This window comes from Polyodon spathula, chromosome 4 (genome assembly GCF_017654505.1).
Source record: "Polyodon spathula isolate WHYD16114869_AA chromosome 4, ASM1765450v1, whole genome shotgun sequence".
Taxonomy (NCBI): domain Eukaryota; kingdom Metazoa; phylum Chordata; class Actinopteri; order Acipenseriformes; family Polyodontidae; genus Polyodon; species Polyodon spathula.
Window position 1 is genome coordinate 37256374 of NC_054537.1, and position 22192 is coordinate 37278565.

At 35.7% G+C, this 22192-nt stretch overlaps 1 protein-coding gene and 1 long non-coding RNA gene across 2 annotated transcripts in view; one reads left to right on the forward strand and one right to left on the reverse strand.

The window, feature by feature from the left end:
- The window catches only part of LOC121314500 (collectin-12-like), a 90814-nt gene that overhangs the window by 4771 nt on the left and 63851 nt on the right, over positions 1-22192 (forward strand). The window contains exon 2 of the mRNA XM_041247859.1: positions 7743-7793. Within this exon, the coding sequence (XP_041103793.1) occupies positions 7743-7793 (51 nt within the window). The remainder of the gene's footprint in view (positions 1-7742; positions 7794-22192) is intronic.
- LOC121314501 lies at positions 7801-13579 on the reverse strand. The gene is made up of 3 exons (XR_005950111.1): positions 13140-13579; positions 11714-11794; positions 7801-7996 (listed from the first exon to the last, which is right to left on the reverse strand). It is a non-coding gene; the product is annotated as an uncharacterized LOC121314501 (long non-coding RNA).

Below are 22192 nucleotides of genomic sequence, written 5' to 3' on the forward strand. Positions count from 1 at the left end.
ATGGGCCGCCCCGAGTGAAATTTGGGAAATTTGATTGCAAGAGCAGCTGGGAGGCATTCTACTGTGTGTTTGAGGCTATCGGAGAGGCTAATGTGTGGACGGGGCATGAGAAGGGGGTTCAGCTCGTTACAACTGTGTGCTCACCCTCCTCCCGCATGACAGGACCAATGTAGTGGCACTGGCTGCTGTCCTGGATCAACAGTATGGGGTGGTCAACGTGAATTGAGTAACCATTTCCAGTTTTTTCTGGTTTTTATTGGCTATATACACATTTTTTTGTATTGGGGTGTTTTATCGATTTTTATCTGTTAAAAACGAAAATCAGATCCCCAAATATGTGCTACAGCATTGACAGGGATAGGAATATCCCTATTACAGTGTTTCCATATTATACATTTTTAGGGAGGTTAGCTGCATAGAATAATAGAAGTTAATGCAAAACAAAAATAGTTTATATTTGTTGCTTGACTTGTGAACTGAATGTAGAGTGAATGATCTAGTTCAGCTCCATGTTATTATATGGGTTTATTCAGCCAGATTTAATCTCACAAGACTATATGCCGAAAGGAGATTCAGTTAACAGTACTTCTGGAAACACTTTCCATTCAATTTTTTTATTTTTCGGATTGCTTACTACCTGCCTCGTCTTCGTATTCCGATGTGTTTTTTGTACATTGAAAGAAGTTGGTGATACTGGATCTGAGGACGACCCAAATCCCCAGTGCATTATTTGTCAGGAGGTTTTGTGAAACCAAACTTTAAACCTGCAACATTAAGATGCCATTTATCAACAAAGCATTCACAATGTGAAGAAAATACGTTTTTTTAAACAAAAGAAACAGGAACTTTGCATTCAGCAACTTTCAGGCCCAGATTTATAAATGGATTGCGCATGTTTTACGACCTTAAAACAGACACTGAGGGTTCTGAATTCTTGGATGGGATTTGTAAAACACATGCAATGTACATGCAATGTATATGCAATTCAGGGGCGTTTCTGAATGAAACTGCTAAAATTGGGAGAGGATTTTGCAAGTGAGGTCTATTAAATATTCTGTCTAATTTATTAAATCTGCCGGTAAATGCCGGCGTCGTTTTTGCGTGATTATTTTAATTTGCCGCACCAGGCAGTAGGCTATATAAAAGGCGAGGTGACGTGGGAGTCTTGTCTGCAGCAAGAAGGAGACATTGTTTTCAAGGACAAAGAAACATTGGAGCAAGGAGATGACATAGTTTTCAAGGACAAAGAAACATTAAATAACATTTTGCAAAGAGATAATTTTTTAACCCTTCTGATCAAGTCAGTTTGTAAATTTCGGTTTATAATACGGGTACAGTATTGTTTTGCAAACTCCAATTTTCAATGAATGTTTCCTAGCTTATATGACAAAACAGTCTGCAAATAAAGAATATAGAATCCATGTAAAAAAAGGTTCTTAGAAGCACCTGAAAAAGGGTCTCCCCGCAGTGGCAAAGCAAGGTTCTAACGAGAGCCTTTACTTCTTAGAGTCTAGGCATTGTTAAAAAAACGATATTCCGAGGCTCACAAAAGAAAAAGTCTCATATACAAGGAGGGCTCATCCTGTACCGTTATTTTAGTAATGCCTACAGAATATATTTTGTGTAATATGGCATTCTGGTATTTAACAATACTGGTTCAGGCAGTATTGTTAAATTCGAGTTGGAAAGAAAACGGTAAAAGAAAAAAAGGACAGAGGGACAGATGTCGCAGATGGTTTGTAGCTAGAGCAGGTACAGTTTTTCGACCATATATACCATACAGATATGCTTTAAAATCATACATAGAGTAAGAAAATGGCAACAAACACACACTACTTCTAAGGAAACCTTAATCCAATAAGGGATGACGATTTGTGCTTCTGAAACTCCATTAAACATCAGCGAAGTTCCTCTGATTTAGTGGAAAAAATAACCAGACCCACTTTCCTAACCTAACTGCCTTGGCAAAGAGCATGTTAAGTATCTCTGCAACATCAGACCCGAGCGATAATGTATTCAGCAAAGCAGGGATGCTTGTGTACAAACTCGGATGTCATAATATTTCTGAATAAAAACAGAAAATAAGCTCTGGAGACAGCAGACTTTGTTTAACGTTGGTCTTGTAAATAGTCATTCGTGATTTCGTCGTTAGAGTTTTTTTTCTCTAATCCTGTTGCTGTTAAGTCATCTTAAGGTGAGACAGTGATATTTTAATGTTTTATTAACTTTTTGTGGGGAACCTCGCCAACAGTGTGACTAGACATAAATAATTAGAAATGTGTAGTTTTAAGTTCAGCTGGAGAAATGTTTACTTTTCGTGATTAGGTTTGATGCAAATATATGTACTATTATTTACACTTTTTTTTTTTTTTTTTTAATAAAAACGATGTATCAATGCATCAGGTCTTTATGAAAATGATGCATCGATAGTAAAAAACCACTATCGTCCAGCCCTAGTATTCATTCTGGTCTTTCCACCGCTCATGTATGCAATTCAAAACACAAGATTTTCACAGCTATTACATTACATGCACATAAAATACGGATTAACACAAAGTCCAAAGAATATAAAAACATTGCTAACATTTTGACATGCGGTAGAGTTTTAATGACGCGTCGGCAAATTATATTTTTGCAGTTTCAATCACTTGCACTGTAATGACAGAATAAAGAAGCATCAATGAATTCCCTTTTGATCATCTTCTAGCGCATTCCGGTTTTAATTGTTGCCTTTGCTGTGACTTTTGTATAAGTAATAATGCACTGGGATTCACTTACCTAAACTAAAAGAACGGAAGAAACTACAGTAAAAGTAAAGAGATTGAGGTAGCGATCTGAAAGATGTTTCAATAAATTAGTGGCATTTCCTCCTTTGTTTTTCACTTTCCAGAATGCGCATGGTAGTTGGTCAGTTCCGCTAAGCATATTGTTTTTAAAGCAATTATTGCTACTTTGATATTTTTATTTTACCCCAATATTAAGTATCGTATGATTTTGGTATCATGATATACCGTAGGTATCGATATACCACTAAACATTTAAGATATACTATATATATATATATATATATATATATATATATATATATATATATATATATATATATATATATGAATCAGTGGTTGAGTAATCCTGGCCTGTGATTGGTTAAAACCTCATAATAGGAGGACAATTAGATTGAACTATTACCCAAACATCCTTACACCACGGGTCAATAGTCTCCATCTGCCATGCAATTGGGTTACATCACTGTCAGTCCTGCCCCTTTCAAAGGAACGCCTTATTCCCCTGTACTCTTCACAAGAGAAAATGGCTGAACACCAATTCTATGGGTTAACAAAAAAACTATTTACAAAATACAATAAAAGAAAGATGCTCCAAACACTAAAATTGTGATGAAAACACCATTGTCACTGTTTTCTGACTTTTTTTTCTGAAATTCAACTTGATGAAAACAGATATGACGGGCGGGATATAAACCGGGTCATGCAGCAGTCAGCAAACCAGACGGAGACTGAGAAAAAACTTTGCTAACTATAAGGTATAAACTTCAAAAACATTTTTTGTTACTTAATTTATGTTATTTATTTATTTACTCATGCTGTATCAGCTATATTTAAACAAAATATATAAAGTTGTATTTACTATCCAACCTTGCCTCATCTGTTTTGTTGACTGATTCTTACATTAAATATGTACTGCAGACTCAGCCATATGGAAAATTAAATGCCCCTCGGAGTCTATTGTTACCAGCTGCGGGCACTATATCCCCCTGTTGGTAACAATAGTCCTCCCTCAGGGCAATAATTTTCTAATATAGCCCTCTTCTCTAGTCCATATATATATATTAGGGCTGCTCCGACTAACAGATTAATCCCATTCTGAGAAAAGCTTCCCGCGTCAGTTCATATCTGGTTTGATTTTGTTACACGCACACACTTCTTACATTTTCTACGAAGTCCAGAACGATGTTCAATGTCTGCTACTAGCTTGGAATAATATGTCTGCATTTATTACAATCAAAGCAGACTTTATTCATTTTAAAATTGTGTTGGTGAAAAGGGAGTTTTTATATTTAAGTTGGATGTACAAAGTTCATTTCGACAGAGTTGACTGTACAGTGAAACATTTATTTTCCATGATTTCTTTATTTGGCCTGGCATGGTTTCAGGTGAGTAAGTGCCTTTTACTGGTTAGTACTGTTAATATTACATTACTGTTCAAGTTGTTTATGTATACATATTTTTTACTAGTTTATATTGTAGAACATGTGTAGGAGAGTTGTTTTAACTGATGTTTACCTGTTTTATGGTCCTGAAAAGTTTTTTTTTTTTTTTTTTTTAAATGCAAAAAACCCAGAAGCCCTAAATATAATGTAAAAACATTGAAGGTTGTTCATAAAGAGCCATAAGTGTTATATATGTTAGTGTGAAAGACAAAGTAGTGAAAATATTAAGTTGACAAATGTTTTTTGATTGAAAACACTTTACATACAAGAAAGGTATACCTCCAATACAATCATATAAGCATAAGATTTAAACTGACTTCGGACAAGGTCTCAGTACAGCTCAGTGCATACATTTTGGGGTCAATTCGAAAGAGATGAAAAGACTGACAAAACTGTACAATGTTTGATATTTATACCTATGTAAACAATTGTTGTCTCCACTCCCATTTCTCTTACTGCAATGATAGGGGTTTCCACTCTATCATTGCAGGGGAAAAAGGGGGGTGGGGGGGGTGGGTTGCATACCATGTTGTACCTAGCAGGACACATCCATCTTGTCTTTAAGTTCCCCTCACCCATCTGACACTATCTCTACTAGTCTCCTGCCTTTTGACGTTTAGGTCAGGCAGCTATCTGTGACTGAGTCGTGTTAGGCTATGCAAAACTACACGTAGCTGGTTTTGCCGATGGGAAATAAAAGAACTCGAAACTTACACAATACTGTATAGAAACTTAATATAAAAGCATATTAAAGCAACTGAATTAGTAAGCACATTAAAACGACTATAAACAACACATTCACACACAATTTAAACATAATGATTAAAAACAACTCACAATATAAACAACACACAATATCAAACTTATAATTAATAACATAATTAGTTCCTCATGCAGAAAGCTATCACTACAACAACAAAAAAACAATTATCAGTTCTTGTGCATTATATTTTGCTATTAAACTCTTATGGATTGATGTTATTCTGTGAAAATGTATTACATTTACTAAAATAAAAACCCTTTAAAACTACCAAATTCCCATTGGGCTTATTTTATGTTAGATTCTATTGCTTTTTGTATGTATTACTATGCAGGACAGCTACTGTTTTGTTAAAAATGTGCAGGGATGAATCTACCGATTAATCAACTAATGGCCATATATAATACATGGATGAAGGCTGTATTTGTACCCTGAGCCATTCGAAAAAAAAGGCATTGTACCACAGTAATTCCTCCTTGGTCTTGTAATTTATGATGTCACAGAAACCCTAGATGGAATTATTATCCTGTACTCACTAAAGCCCATCTGTCTATCTATGTATCTATCTATCTATCTATCTATCTATATATATATATATATATATATATATATATATATATATATATATATATATATATATATATATAGATAGATAGATAGATAGATAGATAGATAGATAGATAGATAGATAGATAGACAGATAGATAGACAGATAGATACAGTACCAGTGAAAAGTTTGAGTACACTTGCTGGAAAATAGTTTTTTTACATAATTGACAACGTTTTACGTCGTATACGTTTCTGTAAATACTTGAAAATGAAAACATGTTACAATATACAAAAAAAAAAAAAAACATAAGGAGTATCAAAGCAGTGTTCAAGAAAATTGAAATTTGTCTGTAAATCTTGGATTCCTCAAAATAGCCACCCTTTGCCGTAATAACAGCCTCACAAACACGAGGCATTCGGTTAACAAGTTTCTGCAAGAAATCACCCGACATGTCTTCCCAGCTCTTCCTCAGCAATTCCCAGAGATGTAGATCACTTGTGGGTAGCTTTGCTTTGACTATTCTGTCCAGTGTGTCCCATACAAGTTCTATGGGATTGAGATCTGGGGACTAGGCAGGCCAGATCATTAGATTGAGTTGTCCTTCACTTTCCTTCTTCGCCAGTTCACAACTCTGAGGTGTGTTTCGGGTCATTATCTTGCTGAAGAATGAAGGACTGACCAAATAGCCGTAATCCTGATGGAATGCCATGCCTCTGAAGTATGCTATGATAGCCATGCTGGTTAAGCTTGCCATGGACTTGGTAAAGATCGCCAACTCTGTCACCAATATATTGTACTGCATACATCTTCCCTCTCCTATCCAATGATGTGCGTTTCCAACCTGTACGGCAAAGTATGGTGGCCCAGTAAGTCAGTAAATTGAAGTGCGTTTTTTATTGTGTTGACTTGATCGCAGGCCCAGAAGGACTTCAGTATGATCGTGTTTTCATGATCACGGTCCTTAAAGGGTTAAGACTATTTGTTCTTAAAGGAAAAGCAAATGGAACATGTTTTAAAACCCGATTTATGGGCCAATAGAACCCTAGATTTCTTTTTATCAGTTTTAAAACACTAACAGTTTGGTATCAGTATTCCTTTTAGAATAAAACAAACAAATGTGACCCATTGTGCACCACTGCAATAATTAATAATCTTTTTTTTTTTTTTTTTTTGTTCCGTTTCTCAGCTCAAAAGGAAGCAGTGTCAGTTACTGTTTGTAAAAACTATTGATTATTTCCGGACTTGTAGAGGTTATTCGCTTTGCCTGCCAACAATGGCAGAAAAGCCCCTTTCATATAATAAAGACTCAGGTTTATCATTCTGCAGATGTTGAATGTTGAGGAAATGTGTTTTCTAAGCACATAGAAAGCATTTAATTCTTCTGAAAAGTTTGAAATTTACAGATTTAAATGGTCTTGTCAGAGGTTATGATAATGAGATGGCCACAGTGCAATAATTATGGAGGAATCGTAACCAAATATGTTACGGGGATGCGTTATATCAACTATTTTTAATATTCAATTTCCTGTTTAATATCCAGTTCTCTCCAAAGCTATCATATGTGTTTTCTGTATGATTATCTATTATTGTTTCTGCTTTTGATGATGTTCTAAGTGTAATACTTGTTATAAAGTTTTTAATGCATAAGACTCTCTCAAAGTTTTTTAGTCAAAGTGTTTCGAATCATTGTATTTCCTATAAATTGACCTATTTAGCAACTAAATGCGTAATAAAAAATGATTCAACCAAGTATTTGTGGTACACAAAGACAATGCCTTGGTTTGATTAAATAGATCCCTGCTTTTTCAAAAGGCTATCATAGTAATAGCATAGCAAAATGTAATAAAGCCTAGGTAAGCATTATAAAGCCTAGAGAGATACGGTAAAGCATACAAAAAAAACATGGTAAACAATGGTAAATGCATTCACAACAGGTTATGAAAAGCATGGAAATAATACAAAACTACTATGCAAATTATCAGTGGTAAACATTTATAAGGGTGTCCTCACTATATACTCTTGACTGTCCTGGTTATTACTTCCTTAGTTTCCAGGACTCAAGATTCAAGAACTCACACACAAGTAAATAAAAAAGACAATTTTGTTTTTTTCACAATACTTTTTAATTCTGCAAATGTCAAACTGCTACATTACAGGCACAGTCTGCTGAACTGTTTCAAGTGTGTTGGTAACTGTTTTTACAGACGATTTCGCTGAGGAGGAAGAGGTGCAGTCCTTTGGATACAAGAGATTTGGTGAGTAACAATAAAGCTCATGTGTGATTAAAGACATGCTCCCTCTGTCAAGATGGTTGTGTTGTGCACTTTGTTTCAACATTTGTCCTGCAGTAAGTGCGTAGTCAACCAAGTCTTGTTCCTGCTTTCCGTATGCTTTCTTGGACACTCACTCCTGATACCTCTGTGCACGTCATGTTACAGTAGTGGGTTAATCCTGATGTCTGCAACAAGTCATGAGCAGACAGTCAGTTCCTTTCCTCTCATACACCCAGGGGAGTAAAAGAATATGTTCATAAAGACTTTGTTAAGGTAGCTGAAAATACAACTGCAGAATTACAGCAACAATTTGTAAAGTGACTCCCATCCCATAGCCCCAAGGAGTGGAGCCACTTTCATTGTGTTGTTGGAGTCTGTCTTACCTATTTTCTTGAAGAAAACTTACACTGTACACTTCTTGGAAAGCTGACATGAGGTTGTCAGCACAAATGAGCTTTTACAAGGAAAGCCTGACTACACTCTTTGGAAGAGGTGAATGGCTAATAACCTGGCAGCTGTAAGTAAAACCTAATGGACCAAACTAAAAACAGCTGCTGAAAGTCATATTTCATATTAATCAGACAATAATTTAAGTCTCCCATTATAGGCATTTTCCTGTGAGTTTTAATTGTAAATTACCTGTACAGAAGATGCATAATTTGTCAAATGGCCCCAACTGTTGTACAGTGGGAGTATTCAATTATACCCTGTTAATGTTTGACATGTTTAAAACTGTTTTATAAGCAGCAACTATCATTGTTATTTTTTGTTCTGTACAAACTTTGAGGAAAAATCCATGAGGGCCAATTATGTTCTAATGATGGGGAGTCTTAGCACGGGTTTAACAAAGACAGAATGATAAATCCAGTGTTATGTTTATTTAATGTAAATTAACTTTGGACTTCAAGAGTCATAAAAGTTTAAATGGCAAGACCCTTTGATCAACTGCAGCAACTGGCAAGCATTTTGACACTTTCATATCATAGGTAAAAAAAATAAAAAAAAAAAAATCTTACTAAACCAAAAACAACAACTGAATTGAAATGGCACATGCACATTATTTTTAATAAAATAATGTATTTAATAGTAATATTGTTTGTGTTTATTTTTGTGGTTATAGTGAGTTAGAGGTGTGCAAAATGAAGAGATGTGCTAAGTATCTTACCAGTGCCACTACTCTTTATCATGTAGTAATCACAGAAGCATGTGTTTCAGTACTCTTCTTCATATCCCTATTACCTTTGCTTAATCACATGGTCTTCAACCTGCCTTTATTTTGCATTAGATCTCTGTGTGATAAAGCTCCTCGTATCAGTGATTTCATTATGGATTATAACTCGGCTTGCTACTTTTTGATATTAATCAGTAAAGCTCATTAAACGTCGAATTTCAAAAAAAATATGGGTTCAACTGAAATAAATTTATATAGGGTAAACGTCGTTAAACCACTCACTGATTTTTATTTTCTTACCAAAAATAACACTGTGTAACAATTTTTTTCTTTTTTTGGTTCCTGGGTAGTAGGTGTTATTTTCTAATTGCTTATGCCTCAAAAGTATAGAAAATGGCTATTATTCCTCACAAACTTTGCTTTTGTGACCAGGACAGTGATATTTTGAAATTTACCTATTTTCCAGAACATTCCAGATAGACTCAGTGCTGAGTAAACTTGGAGTAACTTCTAGAACTTTCCAGTAATATAATTTACAATTTTCAATGTTATTGAAAAAATATATATGAAAAATGTTGCGAGAATCTCTTACACATTAGTCATGGGTGAAATAAATGTATTTTTGTTGGATGGTACTGAGGGGAAAAGAGAGCCATGAAGTTCGCTATCCCAAGAATTTGGCGGGAACCCACTGACCACTCAAGCAACTGCTACTTCTGCATGGTGGACCCTTCCAAACGTCGGACTGGCAAGAATGCACCTGCTATCACGTATCCGGACCTTCCTTCATCCATTGCCCCAGTGCCACACTGCCATGAGCTCCCCGTACCCACTCCTCCGGAGAGAGAGCAGCCGTCTTTAGAAGAGAGCAGCAAGTCAGAGAGCGAAGAAGACATTGTAGATCCAGATGACAATTTCAGAGGTGGAGCTGAGGAGAGAAACCATACTACCCCAACCAAAAAGACCTCAACGAGTTGATTAGAGATCTTGGTCTCACCAAGTCCAATGCCGAGCTTTTGACGTCTAGGCTCAAGCAGTGGAACTTGTTGGATGAAAGTGTGCAAGTCGCAGATCAGAGGAAGCATCACCAACCTTTTTCCAGCTTCTTCACCCTTCAAGATGGGCTCTGCTTCTGCCACAATGTGACCAGTCTGTTTGAGGCAATCGGAATCGCCTGTAACCAGAATGAGTGGCGCCTCTTCATTGACAGCTCATCCAGGAGCCGTGCTGCTCTATAATGGTAACAAGTACCCGTCTCTTCCCCTGGCTCACTCGGTGCACCTCAAAGAGGATTACAACAGCATCAAGACCTTGCTGGATGCCTTGAAGTATGATGAGTACGGCTGGGAGGTCATAGGAGACTTCAAAATGGTGGCATTCCTGATGGGTCTCCAAGGCGGTTTTACCAAGTTTCCCTGCTATCTTTGCCTTTGGGACAGCAGGGACACCAAGGCGCACTACCACAGGCGGGACTGGCCACAGCGGACAGAGCTCTCTGTGGGGAGGAACAACGTCAAGTGGGAGCCACTGGTGGACCCCCAGAAGGTGCTGATGCCACCACTGCACATCAAATTGGGCCTTATGAAACAATTTGTCAGAGCTCTAGATAAGGAGTCGGCAGCCTTCAAGTACCTTCAAGACTTCTTCCCTAAGCTGTCTGAGGCAAAGGTCAAAGCCGGTGTCTTCGTCGGACCATAGATAAAGAAGATCCTGGAGTGCAATGAATTCCCCAAGAAGCTCACTAGTAAGGAGAAAGCGGCTTGGAACAGCTTTGTCGCAGTGGTTCGGGGCTTCCTGGGCAATCACAAGGCCGAAAACTATGTGGAGCTGGTTGAGACTCTGGTGAAGAACTACGGCACAATGGGCTGTAGGATGTCCCTCAAAGTCCATATCCTTGATGCTCATCTTGATAATTTCAAGGAGAACATGGGAGCGTACTCGGAGGAGCAAGGCATGCGCTTCCACCAGGATATACTGGACTTTGAACGCCGCTACCAAGGACAGTATAATGAGAACATGATGGGAGACTACATTTGGGGGCTGATTCGTGAAAGTGATTTACAGTAGAATCGTAAATCTCGAGAAACTACTCACTTCTAAATCTTTTGTAGTCATTTTTGTATTACTTTAGTATAAATACATGTTAATTTGGATTCATATGTTGTTTTTTTCTGACTTTATGTGAACGAAAAGACACAAATTTGCCCGTTTTCTCATTGGAAATAGGTAAATTTACAAAAGCAAATCCTGGTCCTGGTCACAAAAGCAAAGTTTGTGGGGAATAATAACCATTTTCTATACTTTTGAGGCATAAGCAATTAGGAAATAACAAAAATTGTGTTACAAATCATCTCTAGTTTGTGTAGTTTTTATACTTGCTGTCTGTCCCGTCTCCTTTCCGCTCTGAATGGCGGTCGCTGTCAATCATCTCAGTGGTTTGTTAGTTCTGTAGTTTTGCTGTCACTGTCATTTCACCCTGTTCTGACATGTCTTTGACTGAAGTAGCACAACAATGCTCTCAGTCGCTTAAATGACTGTTGATCATCATGACCTACATCGACTGTGTACTTTCATTTGCCAGCTACAGCGCCTGTCATTCAAAGCACCTACTTTGAAATGAGCAGGTTAAGGTGTGGGTAAGCTTTTTCAATAGGTATACAGTGACAGTTACTAGTTTGATTTGAAAATGGGACGCAAGAGGTAAACACTTGATGAATATTGTACACAATACCTTGACCGATGGCTGAAGTCTCCACGGCAAGACGAAACGGGCCTGTCTGCCTTACCTTCCGGTGACTGAGTCTGAGTCCAGCTGAAACAGAAGAGGGGTGGAGTTCAGACTGTGAATAATAAGTGCAAGTTAGTTCTGTTCAACTATCTAATGTTTTGTTGTGCATATTATTTTTACTTGTAAATGTATGCTATAAAAGTCTGTGTAATACACTTTTATATGCTGCGTTATCTACAGTTTATTTGAAATAAAAAAAGGTAAATTCTTTCTAAAATAAACGTTGATATTGATTTGGCAAATAGGTAAAAATCGAATAGTAGCAAGCCTAATTATAACGTACATTTTTTTCTCTTTAACTGAAACTTGGCTTGGAACTGATGACAATGTTTCCTTGATCAAGGCTTCTCCTCCAAAGTATTCATTTTTACAGAAAGCATGCTCTACTGGGTGGGTAGGTGGACTTTCCACTATGATCCGCTCTGAACATAGAATCACACAGGAAATTGCTGAAGGTTATTCATCTTTTGAATGCTTAACTTTGAAACATTACCTTTTCATATTGTAATTATATATATCGTCCACCTAACTCGCTATTTTTGACCACATTTGGTGATCTTTTATCTATATTTTCTGTCAATTGCGATAGTATTCTTTTATTGGGTGATTTTAACTTTCATGTTGACATTGAATATGACTATAACTCTGGAATTTTTTATGCTACTAGGCTCCAGCATGTTAAAGGTCCTGTGCATAACTGTGGATTTAGTCATTTCTCATAGTTTAGTTGTTAATCTGCCTTAACTAAAAAGAGTGTGAAACTTACAATTAAAACCTAGGTAGTTCATTCTTCAACTGCTATAAGGTTTTCTGAGGCATTGAGTTCATCGGCCCTTGTTCAGTCTTTATCATTAGATTTGGTTTTTTTCTTAACACCTGCAACACATACTTGACTAGGATTTTAGATACTGTAGCACCAGATAAAACTCTGAGTGTCTTTTAAAAGATGGTTTAATGATACATCAGGTAAAATATAGACAGACGCTGCCATTGGCAAGATTATCATATTATTCTAATTTAACCTAAACCAGTAAAAAATAATTCTAGATTTCTTTTTGCTTCCCTAGATACATTAGTAAATCCTGCCCCTAATACTCCCATCATTAGCATTGGCATATAATTACAATGATATGATACAATGATAAAATAAACTTCTGGACATCAGAAATCAGACTCTGCAGTCTCCTTCTATTATGGAGGATTCCTCCATAATTGAATTAGAGCTGTTAAGGCAGCTATGGAGGCTTTTTCATTGATCACCTACAAGAGCTGACAGAGACAGTCCTGCATATGTAGACCCACTACAGGTGTTCTTGATCCCATTCCTACTAAACTAATAAAATATATTTTTTGTGTTATTAATACTTACAGTTCCCTTAGCACTTAAGGTCGCCATGGTAAAGCCATTGTTCAAGAACATTTACTTGGACCCTCCTTAATAATTAAAGGCAGCTCTCCAATGTGCCATTTTTAGCTAAGGTTCTAGAGGGAGTTGTTGCCAATCAAATTTCTAGCTCTTAGTAACGTATATGAAAAGTTTCAGTGTGGATTTTGGCTGCACATAGCATCGAGACAGCCCTTGTTAAATCTGTTGATAAGCTCTGACTCGAGCTTTCCCTCAATTTTAATTATTTTAGATCTAAGTTCTGCTTTATACTGCAGACCACTTCATTTTATTGAATCTTCTTGAAAGCTCATTGGGGTTGTCAGGAGGTGTTCTATCTTGTCTTGAAAGCTCAGTGGGATTGTCAGGAGGTGGCCTGTCTTGGTTCAGGTTTTATCTTTGCGATAGATTTCAATGTGTCTCTGTTGGAGAGGTGAAATGTGAGAGAACTGGAGTGAAGTCTGTGATTTGCAAAATATATATCTTTTTTTCAAACATCTGCATTTGGGAAAAAAAAAAACGTCTCTTGGGGGATGGTGTAAAATACAGAGTGTGCTGATCTGTTTCCTGCTTTTGTTATGATTTCTTCACCGCAACCTTATATGCTCCTGGGCTACAGAACTTGGTCTTTTTATCCTGGTACAGCTGTGTCAGCAGAACAAGGGTCTGCTGCTGGTCTGGCCCCCCATGCATTTGACTCTCTGCAGCGCAACCCTAGACCTCTATAAACAGAGCAGCAAACCAGCATGACTTTCAAAAATAAACAAACAGGGGTAAATACCTTAGGGCTGTTCTCAGGCGACTACTAGACATAAATTAATTAGAGAATCGTTATAAAAGGATTTAAGATGTAATGTATTGTTAATACAAAAAAAAAATTATGTTATATATATATAAATCTGATATATATATAATATATATATATATATATATATATATAATATATATATATTATATATATATATATATTACACACACACCACACACACACACACACACACCACACACACACACACACACACAAAAGCAGGTAAAGACAAGGCCAGACACCACCCCCCCGAATTACCGGCCTGGATTTGAAGCGTCTGCAGGAAACTGAGGCAATGTCCCCTGACACCGCGGTTGGCTTGGTGCATAATGTATGGTTCGATCGTCAACTTAATCTGGCACGACTTGGACGCGAGGGTGTCAGACAACTAACAGAAACATCTTTTGAGATCCAAATGGATAAAAACGTACTAGAATACATGTGTCTCGCATATAACGAGTTCACAAACTCACTTCAAGACACGTTTTCAGTCTCCATCGCAGCTGCTCTCCTTACTTCCTTAATGTCATTTGAAACTCCACCCATCATCACAGTTTGTGCTCAGTCATCTAATTTCTAGTGAGATGACACTTTCAATACGAAATTCACAATAAACGAACATGTGCAATTTATTTTTAATAAGCAAACAATTAAATAAAACTACATTTGGGACTATATTACACTGCGGATATATACACAATAAAAGTTTCTGGTTTTGTCTTAACTTAATTGTGCTTTAATTATTTTCAATATTTTTCTTCCCACAATTGACAGGTAGCCGTGATATAAGTGGTATAAACCACTTTGGGCCATGCGATTCCGATGATATACATTAAAGGTAACACTGTAATAAAGTCGAAAATATCCCAGCCGTAGGGTTAGGTTGCGAAGGCCTTACTTTACCCCAGTGAAGTAACTACTAAGCAAAGAATGCATATGAAATAGTTTAACTTTTTTTTCTTTTGTGTATTTCAGACAAAAAAATACATAAAGTTCAGCTGTGGTCAAAGTTTTGCACTACCTAGAATGTTAGCATTGAACATAATTTAGATCTTTTAATTAACATCATGTAATCAAAGAAACTACAAACTGATATTGCAAAAGTCTACCGGAAGCCATAATAGTAGTGCAGTATTTCACTTTTTGTCAGATTTTTAAGTAAATGGAAAACTGCAAAGTTGTATGTAATTCAATATGTTAGCGTACCATTATTCAGCAAGTTTCATTTGACTTTATGAAGCAAAATGAGTTAATTCTATAGGGTGATCCAAAACTTTTTTTTTTTTTTTTTAATTTAGTAGTCGCCAATTGTATTTATAATTTTGTCCCCAATTTGGAATAGTGAATTATTTTTAGGCTGAGCTCCCCACTTCTACCCCCACACTGTCTCGTGTGTGCCATTAGCTGAGTGCTTCTTTTACACGCTGCAGGCCCACCATGCAGCCACTTGAGAGCTACAGTGTTGAAAGTAAGCCCGCAGGTGTGGCAAGCTGAGGACACCCTGGCAGACCTAAGCCCCACCCCCCCCGGGTGGCACTCGGCCAATTGTGTGCTGCCACTGGGAGCTTCCGTCCTCGGTCGGCAGTGGAATAACCTGGACTCGAACTGGTGATGTCCCCGCTATAGGACACATCCTGCACTCCACGAGGAGTGCCTTTACCGGATGCACCACTCGGGAGCTGTTTCAGCCATAGCTGTAGACATCAATGTTTTTTTTGTATTTTTTTTACATTCCTGATATAGTGAAGAAATAGGTGTTGTACAATGAAAACATTATTCTTTTTTTATTACAGTCTACATAACTGGAATGTTTATTACAGTCTAAATAACTGGAAATCTGTATCCCCCCATTCTGATTCCCAAATCTGAAGAAACATCTGTGACTTGGGCAGACGTCAATATTTGGCAGCTTGAGTTGCGTTTGCATCCTAATCTGGACTATTTACTACTGTCAACAGCTTTTTAAACAGCAGCTGTGTTGATATCTTCATTCGAATAATCTGATATTTGTCCCAGCACTGAGAGAGAGAGATAGAGAGAGAGAGAGAGAGAGAGAGAGAGAGAGAGAGAGACTTTTTTTATAGACTTGGTACTCAGGGGAATAATGGAGGTCAATATTACGCCTGACCACCTGAGACATCTCTAATTTTTTCAATGTTGTTTATTCAGAAACCAGCCAGATGCAAGTTTGTTTGCTGCATTCCACGATAAGGTTGTCTCAAGGCCATGAGACGTGAAGCAACTTAACGAAACTTTTTTTTTTTTTTCCTGGCAACTTGTGAATACAAAAGTGTTGACTTTTCAACAGGGGGTCCCCAAAGTTTATAGTGGTTGTTTCCAACTACTCAGGTCTCCCTTCTTGTTTAACGGACTTTACGACATTGCCTCAATGTGTCGTGAGTTCTGGTACCTGCTAATACTTGTGGCACACCAGAACAATTCTGAGCAACTTTCTGTGAAACTGTGACAGCAAGTATTTGATATATAATATATATAGATATATATATATATATATATATATATATATATATATATATATATATATATATTATATATTTGTGTGTCATGGTCAATTTTCAAAATCAGTATGTTAAAAGTTTTAGTTGACTTGCTGGAAAAGTAGTTTTTTGCAGCATATACGTCGTATATGTTTTGTTCTTTGAAAAGAAAAAATTAAATTATATAAGTACACGTATCATATAATGAAATATTAAGTGTTTATAGACAAGTTTATACAGTTAAAAGCATAGATAATCATGAAAAACCTGGTTTCAAGCAGGTGTACTCAAACTTTGAAACTGGTATATTATATATATATATATATCTATATATAATATTATATATCTATATATATATATATATATATATATATATATTTAAAAATTTTACGCGCTACAACTAGTTTCTTAAATTCTGGGAAACTATTGAATCAAAATTGATATGTTGTTGCTTGAACTCTTCACATGAGGAACATTCCAGAAAATGTCATATATAACTAGTTTCCAGAAAAAAAATTGATTATCCAGTTAATGTCTACTTTAATAATCAGGTAATCAGGTTCTAGGCTGGAAAATGTTATGAAAATGTCCAGTTCTGAAAGGCCTTCCTCATCATCTTTGCTGGGTGTCATTACATTCTAAATTATTTTAATACCTTTAATAGGTTTTTGAGAATTAACCACATGGGTAACAAGCAATGTTGTGCAGTGGTTAGGGTTCATATGCTTCCTTCCCAGTACACATGGTTGCTTGTCTGCTGTATATTCTATGCCTGATAACTAGATATTGCTGCTCAGTATGTCTGTCCTGTCTTAGGAATGTATTCATCATTTACATGTGAGGTTGAAATAGAAATGTGTATGCAGGGTAGCTCAGTGAATCATTGCTGAGCATGTACTATCACTGAGGTTTTATTATAGTTCCTTCATGAAAACTGCCTACATAAGAGACTAACCTAACCTGCTGTTGTTTCAATGATTTTAGTTGGCAGGGTTTTTGTCAAGTGCAACTGGAATTTCTGAACTTTCTGAGCTTCTCATGGGACCAATTCCCAGAAAATGCAGTCAGCAGGTTTTGAGGTGAATTAGGGTATTAATCCAGACTGAATCCCTGACCATGTGTTTGGTTTCACTTATGCACTCCTTGTAAAGCACTAGGCTTAACATTATTATTCAGCTGTTAGTAGAAACAAAAATGAGGACAAAAGCTACGGCCTTGGAAACCATTCTTATCATGACAGACAGAAGAAACAAACACTGGTGAATAATTGAGTTTACTGGCTGTTTTTGAAACAGGCTTGCATTGTGCACTAAGCTCGTTAGAGTGCTTTGTCAAGGGTTACCATTACTGACATAGTTGCTAACTGCTGTTTACGAAGTTCTGGATAAATTAAAGTGGAAGAGGTGACTGTGTACTTCTCAACAACCAGTGGGGCACATTTGCAGAGCATTTATTCCAGTCTTTAATTAACAATATTTTGGGGTAACTTAAACTCTTAAATGTTTAAAAATGTGTAAAAGTTGAAAGATATTTGACTTGTTGCATTGATTTTTAAAAAAATTCATATTATATATAATATTATATATATATATATATAATGTTATATATACTTTTGAGGAAACATTACTGATGTATATAAAAATTATATAGTAGATACATTTCATAAAATATATAGTATATATAATAGATATATATATATATATATATATAATATAAGTATATAACTATAATATATATATTTGATTAATGGGACCCTCCCTACATAAGTTCAAATGAGTTTTGTGGACTGCAAACATAATTTAATTAATTAACAGGTATTTTTAAAAAGACCATTACAAAACATTCCTTTAAACAGTTCTTTTCTTTTGTGAAGGGCCTTACATATGTACACAGCAGTGACAGGTACAGAATATAGAATAAACTATGACTACATACTTAATATTAAATAAATAACCAATATAGCTCTCCCTCAGTACTTCACAATTTAATAATTCATGATTTCGGTTAATTCACGGTTAGGCCTTTTCACTTTGAATTGTACACATGCTATACTTTCACTGATTCACGGTTTTCAATGTCTTTTTCATATGTAAGTCAGGCAGCAAAATAAGGAGGAAGTGCTTTCTTTCACATTTATATTTTGCTGTCATTAATGTACCTTGTTGTGTTATTTCTAATTGCTCTGGGTAAGGCTGAATGCAGAGGACTGCAATGCTCAGTTTTATTAATACTGCATCTTCAGGTCACTAATGAGTCTCAGAATTTCACAAATGTATGTATATCAAACATTGATTGATTCGGTGCTGTTTGGATTCTTGTGAATAACATGCCAGAAGAACACTGACATTGCCTTAGGTGTGTGTTAACATAACTGGCTGCTACCTTTTGGCGGCGCCAGTGACCTTTGCAATGCATACACTGTGAATACTATACAATATTTAATTTAAGTATGTTACTATACTATAGGCTCTTATATATGATCATATATAAAAAGATTATGATAAAATAAGCAGAAATTATATGTGCCTAGGCTGTGGTAGGCTACAATCATGTTAGCACTGGCTTCTGTAATCTAACAAATATTATTTTTGTGACTATTAGTTAAATACTTACAGGAGTATTTTTTGCACAGATATGTTCTTATGTTCTCTCAAGTTACATCTGGTCCAGAGGTGAAGTATTTTTTCTTTCGATAATAGGCATAGATCAGCAACTCTGGGGGCTGCACTTCTCCTCTTCATGTCAAAGTAAATTGAAGTCTAATATTGGGCAGAAACACTTCATCTACATATGGGTAGTCCCACTTTTTCAGATGAAACAGTTCATTTGTTTCACCTGGGTTAGTACAGAAGTAAACCTGGCCTAGACCTCGAATAACACCTTTATTAATGTTGACTGGTAGTGTCTGAGTGTGTTACATGGAATTAAATAGAGGACATGACGCCCAATCAGAGGTCAGACAGTTTTACTTCAGGTCGCAAGGATGTGTTAGGCTTCGGGAATCACATCCTTTGAATGTTTGACAGTTTTTAGTACCTTTTTTGTTTTTCACCTTTTCTACTTGTTTTTGGTGCAAGCGCAAACACATTGCTCTGGTTTGTGTTAACTATTCAGATTACAGACATATGGACTGTGTGATTGTTTAAGTCACACGTGTAGGTTACCCTATCGTGCAGTGTTTCACTTTCCTGCATCAGAGATATGGAAACAAAACAAACATTGCAATTAAGTTATGTTTTATTTCTCAATGTACATAATTTTCAAAATGAAAAAAAAAAAACTATTATGAAACCCGATCAAAGGAATTTGGTTTTCCAAAAAAGTTTTATTAAAACAAAATTAGATATGCACGACCAATGTGGTTTAAGTCACGTAAAAAAATAAAATATAAACAAATAGACCATTAGCAGAAGGCCGTGTGGCATTTAAAGCACACAGGACTTACCATTTATTGAGTGGATTAAATGGCCAATTATGGGAACATGTTTCACAGAGATTTTGAAAGATAACAGGAAGATAAATTAAAGTATCTACAGACTTTGTGTCCTGTAAAGTAAAAAATATTTAAAGTGGGCTGTTCTGTGGTAAGCTATGCGTATGTGTTTTTGCAGAGGGATTTGATTTGTTTTTGCAGAGGGATTTGACTGTTTTTATATATATATATATATATATATATATATATATATATATATATATATATATATATATATATATGTTTTGGTTGCAGAGTGATGTGGCCTAGGGGTGGGAGGGGTGTGTGTCTTGTATACTGTATGTAAAAAAAAAAAAATATAGAATAGTGTACGTTATATTAAAAAAAAAAAAAAAGTAATGTGTTGTAATACCCGGTCAATATGACTGGTATGGCGGATTTAGGGATGCATTTTTATAACTTTGTAATTTTTATGAATTTGCTGTTTAGACTGTCTGGTTATTTACTTCATATATTTAGGAAAAGTCAAGAACAGTCATGCACTTGGGATTCACTAACACAGATTTATTTAAATTTTAAACCCAAAAATGGTCAAATTGACCGGCTTGGCGGTTCTAGTGTTTATTGGAGGAACTACCCACATCCTCCCGCCCCCTGCTGAAGCACTACTGTAATCCACTGAGTATGCATTCATTTGATGATTAAATGATTGAACTTGCATTGTTTTGTTTTGCATCGCATCAGAGGTAAGAAACACAGTATATTTTGTTATTGTTTTATTTTGGTGCATGTCTTGTGCAAGCATTAAATGTAAAATGGATGATAACACAGTTGATCAGCTGATTAAGTCTGTGTTTACTACGCTAGATTAAGATAATTTAAGATAAAATCTGAAGGGAGACCACAGCCAAAAATTGAAATTGCTGATAAGAACAGATCATTTCATAGTGGTTGGTATGACAAAGTAGATTGGCTGACCGGAGGTGTAGCAAATAACCATCTTTATAGGCCCTTGGACGTACGACATACAAAAGAGTGTTTTGTTTCGTTTTATTTCCAGTACTCGAAGATTTCAAAACCTAAACCAACCGCGGCCGAGCTAAGATTTACACTATTGGTTGTTGAAGGTGTCTATAATAAAAAGTAATTTAAATCAAGAGCCGATCGTGGTCGACGTTTGACATATTAGGGCGTTAACATCATACGCGCTTGATGACGACAAGCTTGTCATTTTCGTCACACAGTTAGCTGCAATACAGCGGTGATGAGCTGCTGAGAAAGATTCCAGGCAGACGCTAGCATTCTGACAGAGAATAGTTAGGGGGAGCAGAAGATCAGTAGTTATTGTATGGAATTAGTAATCAAGTTAGTTATTCATTCTGCTATAAAATGTAAATGATAAGTTAGATGTACGGGATTTTGACCAATGGATTTACGCATGAAATATATGTATTTGTCGTTGCTAGACAAAATGATAGACCCCTGAAATGTGTTTTATGATATTTTAAATCATAACTTCATCCTTAATTAAAAAAAAAAAAGTATTTAATTAATATGCAATTGACCATTGAAGCGTGTGCGTGTGTGTGATTAGACTGCCGTTTGAGCTCATATTTCCTATGTCTGTTGAATATTTATTTTTAGACTTGGTAGTTTTAACATGTAACTAAGCTTCAGCAAATGGCCAATTGCATATTAATTAAATACTTATTTTTAACCATCATTGTTTTAAACTACTCTTTTAAAAATAGCATGATACCAAAGTATAAATATTATGTTAAATATATCTTTACAAAGTTGCAATTGTGAAACAATTTACACAAGTTTAAAATATATATATATATATATATATATATATATATATATATATATATATATATATATATATATATATATATATATATATAGCTTAAATGTATTATTTATATATAAATAATCACATTATCTACTTTTTCAGTGGTAAAGCCAATAATGTTCTTTACAAATTTTGTTATGGTAACTTTTGACTCCTAAACAAATAATATAACACATATTGAAAAACTGGAATAGTTATAATTTCTTAACAAACAAATATAAATGCTTTTAAACTTGCTATAATATGTTATGTTTCGATCAATTATAAACAAAACCCGTGCATATACAAATGACCCCTCTGCAAGTCCATGTCTCCAAGTCTGTGTGCAATGCCTTCCGGACAATCCTGATGGAGGGAAGAGATGCGTATTTAGGGGCAGGCTGTTGCATTAAAAGAACTAGACTTTCAATTTAAAAACACAACCAAGCTTGGAGTAAACTTTTT